The following is a 9,711-nucleotide window of genomic DNA, read 5'->3' on the forward strand; positions in this document are numbered from 1 at the left end:
TTAGGATGTCGAGTTTGCAAGGGGAGATATGGTTAAAGACTTTGATGTTGAAGAGGAATATCTTGATATTTCCATAGGTGTCATTGACATTGCTCAAGATCATTTTCTTGACTTTGTCTAAGACACAATAAATCAAAACAATGTTGAAATCCCCATGCAAGAAATTGTTCCAAAAAGAACAAACTCTTACATCTCAAAAACATATGCCATTAAGGAGATCCACAAGAGAAAAGAGAAATAAAATACAATATGAATAAATTGTGTTTATCCAGGAACATGAGGTTGCCATTGGAATGATGGATGATGATTCGATCAACTTCCGTCAAGCCATGGAAAGTTAGAATTCTTGAAGGTGGATTGATGCCATGAATTACTAGATTAAATCCATAAAGGACAACGACATTTATGATATTATCCCATTGCCACAAGGTCCGGAAATTATTGGTTTCAAATAGATATTTAAGACCAATAATGATTCCAATGGCGATGTGGAGAGATACAAAGCTTGTCTTGTCATATAAATGGTTTATACAAAAGAAATGCATTGATTTTAAAGAGACTTTCTCTCTAGTTTATTTGAAAGACTCTTTTAGGACTAAAATGACATTGGCGGCATATTTTAATCTTGAGTTATATCAAATGGATGTAAAGACTTTGTTTCTAAATTGCAACATTGACGAGACACTTTATGGTGCAACTGGAAAACTTTGTTTCAAAAGATTCAAAGGATATGGTTAGCAAACTTAAGAAATCCATGTATGGGCTCAAGCAAGAATCTCGACAATGGTATTTCAAATTTCATCAAGTGATCATCTCGTTTGGTTTTGAGGTGAATTTGGTTGATGATTGGATATATCATAAGTTCTGTGGGAGTAAGTATATATTTTTTTTATATGTTAATGATATTTTTCTTGCTAATAACAATATAGACTTGTTGCATGAAACCATGAGATTTCCAGCAAGAATTTTGAGATGAAAGATCTTGGTCATGTATCTTTGGTATTGGGCATTCAGATATACCGAGATCGTTCTCGGGGTATTCTTGGATTATCCCAAAAGAGCTATATTGAAAAAGTTCTAAAAAGATATGGCATGCAAGATAGTAAACCAATAGATACCCCTGATGGCTAAGGGAGACAAATTTAGTCTCAATAAGTGCCCTAAAATGATTTTGAAGAAAAGAAAATGCAGAGGATTCTCTATGCATCAGTTGTAAGGAGTCTAATGTATGTTCATGTTTGTACGCGTCTAGATATTGCGTACATTACAAGGATGTTGGACAGGAATTTAAGTAATTCAGGTTAGAGCATTAGAAAGCAGCCAAACGGGTCATGCGGTACTTAAAGAGAACAAAAGACTACATGCTCACATGTTGGAGGTCAGATCAGTTTTGAGATCATTATCTATGCTGACTCCAACTGTGTTGGATGCAAAGATTTTATTTTATGAGGCATCTAAACATAGTACATAACTGAGATAATTTGTCACGGGGCTGCACATAGTGAATATGGAATTGAAAGACCACTAAAGATATTTTGTGACAATTTATCAATAGTTCTATTTTGTAATAATAACAGGAACTTGACGAAGTACAGACACAAAGAGATCAAGTTCTTGGTCGTTCAAGAAAGATTTCAGAGTGAATAGTTGTCTATTGAGCATATCAGGACAAACCCCATGGTTGCGGATCCGCTTACGATAGAGTTGTCACCCAAAAGGTTTCATGAGCATATTGCTCGTATGGGTGTTTTGGCATTAAGTGATATTCGGTTTTAGTGGGAGTTTGTTATTTTAAATGCTTTTATGATATAGACATATTTCAGGTTAGGTAAGGCTTAAGGATATTTTCTGCAGAAATAAAGTTTTGGTAGTTTACACTCTGATTTTGGTTAAGGTTTGATCTCACTAAGGATTAAGTAGGACCAATTGGAATTAGGCATGTTTAGATCACATGACATGAAAATTCCATGCTACACATCCACATCATGATCCATGTCATTCTTTTGTGTTAGCATATGTGACCATTGATGGGTTTAGTTACGATAGTTGTAACGAAAACTGCTTTGATCCTATGTTGGCATTATTGATGGACCGGATTGGTTATAGATACATTCAGTAACGACAGTCATTTGAGCTCATAAGGATAATTTTTGCAATGCATAATTATAAGGTTGCACATATAGTCCAAGTGGGAGATTGTTGGATCATTAATCCAACATTGGCCTTATATGTGAATAATTATGTATTGTGGACTGTCATTTAAGTTAGGCCCAATTAAAGTGATCTAATAAGGTTTGGCTAAAGTGGGCTTATGAGTATCTAATAGGGTGTGGGTCTTTAATGTGTAGAGACTAATGAGTAATTCTATTTTTATGATGGGCTAAAATAGAAATACCAATAGTTAACCCTAATTTGGGTGCTATAAATAAAGAGGTCATGGTCCCCAAGTCACACACACCAAGCCGCCGTTCTTTGCTGACATCCCATCATCACAAGGAGATCAAGAGAATAACAAAAAGTTCTCTCAGTGAGAGTGTGTGTTGATCTGGAAGACCATTACCACATCAACAATCTCTGAATATGAATTCAGGTACGCTTCCGCATATTGATTTGTTATTTCTGATGATTAACATGATTGACTCTAGGGTTTAAAATTTAGTTTGGTTCTAACAATAAAATCCTATTTCCCTATATTTTGTTTTAATGGAAAATATTTAGCTGTATGAACTAAAAAGAAGAAAAGAAAAAGATGAGGAAAGGGATGAGGTCATGCACATGTTTGTCTGATAGCGATGATTCTCTATTGGTTACAGCTGTATTCACGACATTCTTCTTCTTCTTCTTCCAATAATCCAAAATTCTCATTTCTTTCAATTTTTATTCCAACTACTAATTATTTCAATTTCCCATACTTAATTCAGATAATGTTTTTTTATATTTATCAACTTCATATCTACCATACTCAGTTATGTGTTCATACACACCTCCTATATATGGCGGTGCTATTTTTCCTTTCTCCTCATCAAAGACAGCTGTTTTGTTTATTTTTTCAAAACGTTATTAACTAAATATATCAAAGACATGTTGGAATTAAAAAATTATTAGAACCAAAAGAGTTAAAAACATTTACCAAATAACAATGTTTTGCACATATAAGAGACGACCATCTTTGACAAAGAGACATTAGTTATCAAAACAAGTTGCATTTCCCTTCACTTAATTATTCCTTTTGCGAAATTCATACTCTTGTGGTATAGTAACTTTTGTTTTGGTCATAATCAATTGAACTGTTTATTTTTTTCTTTTTCTTTTGGATTACAATGAACTATTTATTCGTAATCTTAACTATATACTCCTGTTAAGTTTACGTAATTTTCATGTGACATTAATGATATTTTCCTCATGTTGATACGAGTTAAGATTCTCTGCATTTATTATTCTCTCCATTTCATTCATTTGGAGAGATATAGACACACAAAAATTTCGCAAAACTAAAAAGTAATTAATGATGGTTGGACTCACTTAATAGTAAGACCCACTATCTATTTTATGTGTCTATTTCTCTCCAAATTGCATACTGCATTTGTTATACCAAATGGAGAGGATCTTTACCCTGTTGATACTGATACAAACAAAAAATGTTCGTTTAAGTTGTTGATCTCTCCCAACAAATGTTTTCTTTATAAGTATCATACATGAATCAAATCCTAATCAAATGGTTAAAAGGCATAAGTATCCATCACTTGTATCATGTTGTGTTGGTAAATATGATTACCTTTGGTAGGACCTAATGGAAAAGAAAAAATAGCCAATGTTTTTAAGTCAAAAGACAATAGTATTTATATTATAGTCATTAGAAAACAACTTACCAATATTATAAGAAAGATCAAATAACATTAATGTTACATTGCTAAATATTGTTTTACTCTTAACATATTTTCCAAACATAATTGTTGGATTGTAAGTTTACATCATCCATATTAAAATTTATACAAATATAAAATCATATGTTATATTATAAAGATCCAACAAGATTATATAATATCGAATAAAACATGTAAATCGTTAATTTTGACACATCTCAATAATAAAATGGGAAACATTCTTGTCAATGCACAAACAAATTATTCCTACATCATGCACGAATTTATCGTTTACTATTGAATCAATAAATTTCATCATATTTAATTTATTTAATATTAAAAATTATTAATCAAATAATGAAAACTACTTTATTATATAGTATATAGTAGAAGATTTATCTTTGTTAGACATAGATTTGACCAGAAAAAAAGATTTGACCAGAAAACAAAGATGATTGTTTTACCTAGTTGGTCTATTTCGTGAAAAATAATGAAGTGGTCATAATTAATTAATGGCTTAAATATGGAAATGGTCCCTGTAAATATCTGGCGTTTTGGTTTTAGTCCCTATAAAAATATTTTTTTTGGTTTTAGTCCCTGCAAATATAGAATATTTGGTTTTAGTCCTTGGTATTTTGTTTTAAACCTTGTAAAATCATTTCATATTGAAATTGGTCCCTATAATATTCATTTTAGTCCTCATTTTGAGGGACTAAAATCAAATATTCTACATATTACAAGGACCAAATCCAATATGAATCAATTTTACAAGGACTAAAACAAAATACCAAGGACCAAAACCAATTTTTTTATATTTGCAGGACTAAAACCAAAAAAATATTTTTACAGGGACTAAAACCAAAATGTCATATATTTGCATGGACTATTTTCATATTTAAGCCTTAATTAATTGAATTTAATATAGTATTTTTCAGTGTTCTATAACACACACACTCTCTCTCTCCTACAAAGCATTTGCAACCAAAAGCACAGCAACATTGAAAGAATGGAGACAGATTTGTTGGCGCAAACATCTCACTGATTTTTCGCTAATTCCTTCTTCTTGTCCTCGTGATCTGTGCACTCTCAGCTCAATTAATAACCACTGCTTCATTTTTCATATCATTTCACTTTTTTCTTCAAAACCCCTTCTTCAAGTATCAATTTTTGCTACTCATTTCAGCTTTTGGAATTCAACACTGCTATAAAGGTGAGATTTTTTCATCTGGGTTTCTCTTTTTCCACTTAAAAATCCGTTCTTTTTTTCTGACACTTTATTTTCCTTTTAATTTTTTATACATGTATATGTTTATGTTAGAGGTTGGTGCATTATATGTAAAGTTGTAAACTAAGTTAGTTGAATTTGCATTTTGGTGGAATACTTTATCTATCTGTGTATGACTTTGACTTTTGTTTTCTTGTGTTCCTGTATGATTGTTCCTGTTCCTGTTCTTGTTCTTGTTCTTCACTTATTGCTTTTGTTTTGTCTGATACTATTTATGGATTTGATTGTTAAAACACATTTTTCACTTGGTTTTATGTCATCATCACAATTGACTGCTTCTGCAGCTGTTTAGCTTCATTCAGAAGTTTCTCAACTGCTTGGACTTTGTGGTACTTGATTTGCTTCAAAATTGATTATTCTTTTTTGTAAATTATGTTTGCTCAATTCCTTAAATCTCCACTCTAGGGTATTTGAGTTTGTTATGGTTGGTTCAATTTCTAGAGTTTGTTGTGGTTAGTTATTAATGTTACAGTTAAATTATTCACTCATCAGATAGGTTCACTTGTAAGCATCATTACTTGATAGTTTCACATGGTTGAATTTTTATAGTTTTTTATGTCAATCATAGTTAGATAGGGACTTGAAGAATATAAAGCAAAAGCTCTTCAGAATTTACATCAAAGTTGAGCTAACATAATTGTTGAGTTGACTTTGTCTTTTGGTTATTCAATTGAAAAAGATTTACTTAGAAACATGTGATAGAAGTTTTGGATGAAAAGAGGGGGGGTGGCTTTTAACCTTTAAACAAATTTGAGCTAACCCCATAAGTTATTTGACTCTTTTTTCTTCTACCAAATTTTGCCTCACTCCAAAGTTCATGTTGTTTCATCTATCTTTCATTTAAATTTGAGAAAACTTATGTGAGGAGAATTGTTTTCTAGACATGTTATCGCAACCTTGGCGACCAGGCCATCATGACTTTGAACTTTATCACCCTTATTTTCTGTAATTAAATTAAATTTCAAAACAAGGCAAAGTGAGTCTTTTCCATTTGCTACACCATAAACCTAAGGTCTTTATACATATTAAGCCATTCATATGTTAGCTAGCAACTTAAGCTTATAGTAAAGATGATTTATTGTATTTTTAAGAAACAACTGAAGACATGTTTTCTAACATTTCATTTATTGGACTCCAACATACCGATATACATATAGTATTATTGAAATTGTCTTTTTGAAAACTTCTATGCATTCTTATAATTAACTTCATTTTTTATAACTCCAGTTAGCAAGTTAAAAAGTTTTTAAATGCAGACTGTGATTAAGGAACATATAGTTTTAACTGACTTTTTTTTTTCTTATCTATGGGTTCTAAGGAAACCTAACCTATCATAAAATGGGATCTTTAGAACTAAGTCGGGATTGTCACCATGTATCAAAGGATAACAAGGTTGATGGTTATTTGTTGAAGGGTTTGATCCATTGTAGTTACATTGCATTTGCAAGAGGTCAATTCTATGACTCGATCCTTTGATCTCTCTTTTTTTTGGTGGTGGCCGGGGTTTGAACCCCGGACTTTGCATATTTTATGCATTGTCCATACCAACTGAGCTATGCTCACGAGGACGATCCTTTGATCTCTTAGTCACATGGCTGCAATTTTATGTTTTAATACTAATCAAACAAGTGCTTTGGTATATTTTGTTTCATTGCTGGTTTGATTAACAGTTCTGTCTTATATTTAACAGGCCATCTGAGTTTTGCGAAAATAGTACCATAGATAAAATGACGGATCAGTCGTGACAAGTATATGGATCCCCAGGCCTTTATTAGGTTGTCGATAGGCTCTCTGGGTTTGAGAAGTACTGGAATTGAACCGAACACTGGAAAATCTGGAATTCAAAGACTTTCTTCAACTTATGTTTGTGAGATACGACTTCGAGGTTTTCCTGTTCAAACATCATCAGTCCCCTTGATAACCTCTGCCGAAGTTATACGTGATACACAGAACATTGCTTCAAGCTTTTACCTCGAAGAATCTGATTTAAAAGCGTTGTTAGCTCCTGGTTGTTTCTATAATCCTCATGCATGTTTGGAGATCGCCGTATTTTCAGGGAAGAAGGGATCTCATTGTGGAGTTGGTGTTAAAAGGCAGCAAATCGGCATTTTTAAAATGCAGGTTGGCCCTGAATGGGGTGAAGGGAAACCTATGATTCTTTTTAACGGATGGACATGTATTGGCAAGAACAAACAGGAGAATGGAAAACCAGGTGCCGAATTGCATTTGAAAGTTAAACTAGATCCTGATCCTAGATACGTGTTCCGGTTTGAAGATATAACAACATTGAGTCCTCAGATAGTTCTGCTGCAAGGATCAATCAAGCAGCCAATCTTCAGTTGCAAGTTTAGTAAGGACAGGTGATATGAAGTGTTATACTTTCGATTATGAAAACTTTTTAGAAGTCATGACTTAATTCTTCTCACATAACTTGCATTCAAATTTTAAAATCAAGGTAACATGTTGTCATAGAACCATAACACTCCATGTCCTTGGTCCAAATATGTTGCTTGAGGTACATTAATTTGAAACTAAGCTTGCTGCATGATATAGGTTCTCCTGACTGTGTCATTCCTACTATAAAATTAATCACTTTGCATTAGAGATTACTCCCTCTGGCTTTTGCAAAAAAAAATTAAAAAAATGGTGTTCTTTAGTCTCTATGTCCCATTATGAGTGTCACATTAGCAAAAAATAACTGTCTGAATGGCTGTCAATTTCAATTTGCAAACTTTTTTCTAGTTGTACAATCTAACTAATACTATTTGAATCACTCACAAATCAATATCTTTCACTTGGCTTTTATGATAATGGTGAATATACGGTAAGGTTAATTTGGCAAATTGTTATTCTCTTTCTTTCATTTATAGTTTCTTCTTAGTTTGTGAGATTAACCAGATGTGACACTCACAATGGGACGGAGGGAGTAATTTTTTGTAATAAATAATTCACTTCTGTCTTCTCTATTAAAAGAAAAATCAGTTTTTTTTTCTTCATATAGAGCAGAAGTTTTTGTTCTTTCTACATAGACGAATATATTTTTCTTTGCAATCTGAAGCATGGACAAAACAGAACATTATGCCAAAATGTTAATAAAATGTATGTGTATCTAAAAGTTTGTTATTAATAAAGCTTTTGATAGTTATTAAATGACAGGGTTTCTCAGATTGACTCGTTGAGCACATACTGGTCGGGTTCTCCTGACATTTCTGACTTAGAATCCGGGAGGAGAGAGAGAAAAGGGTGGAAGGTGAAGATACATGATCTATCTGGTTCAGCTGTAGCTGCAGCCTTCATAACAACTCCATTTGTTCCATCTTCAGGTTGTGATTGGGTTGCAAGATCCAACCCAGGAGCTTGGTTGATTGTTCGTCCCGATGTGGTTGGTAGATCCGAGAGCTGGCAGCCGTGGGGAAAGCTTGAAGCATGGCGCGAGCGTGGCATTAAAGACTCTATATGTTGCAAATTCCATCTTCTATCCGAACCTCAAGATGGAGGCAATCTTCTTATGTCTGAAATTCATATAAATGCCGAAAAGGGTGGCGAGTTTTTCATTGATACCGAAAAACACATGAGAACTGTGGCTTCTACGGCAAGTCCAATACCTAGTCCCCAAAGTAGCGGAGACTTTGGTGCACTGAGTCCGGTTGTTGGAGGGTTTGTCATGAGCTGTAGAGTTCAAGGTGAAGGAAAGCGTGGTAAACCATTAGTACAGCTGGCATTGCGACACGTGACGTGCGTGGAGGATGCTGCCATCTTCATGGCACTTGCCGCAGCTGTTGACCTCAGCATTGAGGCATGCAAGCCTTTTCGAAGGAAGATCAGAAGAGGGATTCGGAACTCTATTTGACAAACAAGGCTAATGGTAATGGATGCTTATATGCCTTTGCTTTTCATTGATGTAATATTTATATTTTATAGAAATGTACAGCATAAGTTGCACACGTTGCTCTCTTGAGAAAATCGTCAACTCATAAGCAATGTGATTTATTTCGCTACGTGACAATGTAACTTTGTACTATTAAAGATGCACAAAACAAAAGCTAATCAACTTCTCTAAAATTGACCTCCATTAATAACTGTTATTGTCATATGCTTATTATCTTTGATTCATTGCTGATGTTTTTTTTTTTAAAAAGCTAAATTATCCCATCCAAATTGGATTCATTACAGATGTTAATTGGGTTCGTGAATCATGAGACACATTATACATTGCCTATAGACTGGATTTTAAGATATGTATACTTTTATAGTTTTGTTGTATAAAGTGAATAAAAAAAAAACACATTGTCACCGTAGACTCCGGTGTGAACTTTAATCAAAATAAATTGTGGAATATGTAATGCACTAATGTCAAAATAATAAGATTATAGGATAGAGATCTCACTGAAATTACAAAATTATCTCACATAAATTTTAAATGATTTATGATTAATGAAATTATTTTTAAAAACTGTATAAGCATTAAACAAGCATAATTTATATATTATTTAAAACTACACTATTGAAAAATGAGTAAATGTGTTCTGATGGGTACAAGCAGCAAGTTTGTAACTACCCAAG

General features: G+C 33.0%; 1 protein-coding gene across 2 annotated transcripts; it reads left to right on the forward strand.

The window, feature by feature from the left end:
• Positions 1-4,831: 4,831 nt before the first annotated feature.
• On the forward strand, positions 4,832-9,210 carry LOC146896497 (uncharacterized). 2 transcript variants are annotated; one of them, XM_085736275.1, is made up of 3 exons: positions 4,832-5,073; positions 6,839-7,508; positions 8,305-9,210. In XM_085736275.1, exons 2-3 carry the CDS (start codon positions 6,901-6,903, stop codon positions 8,996-8,998), a joined length of 1,302 nt encoding a protein of 433 aa, XP_085592401.1. In that variant the 5' UTR covers positions 4,832-5,073; positions 6,839-6,900; the 3' UTR covers positions 8,999-9,210. The 2 variants fall into 2 exon arrangements, with proteins under 2 accessions (XP_085592401.1, XP_085592402.1); XM_085736276.1 differs by lacking the exon at positions 4,832-5,073 and adding an exon at positions 5,285-5,477.
• Positions 9,211-9,711: the final 501 nt, after the last annotated feature.

The sequence above is a fragment of the Medicago sativa genome, chromosome 8 (assembly GCF_051527215.1).
Source record: "Medicago sativa cultivar Bolivia chromosome 8, Bolivia_mono, whole genome shotgun sequence".
Lineage (NCBI taxonomy): Eukaryota > Viridiplantae > Streptophyta > Magnoliopsida > Fabales > Fabaceae > Medicago > Medicago sativa.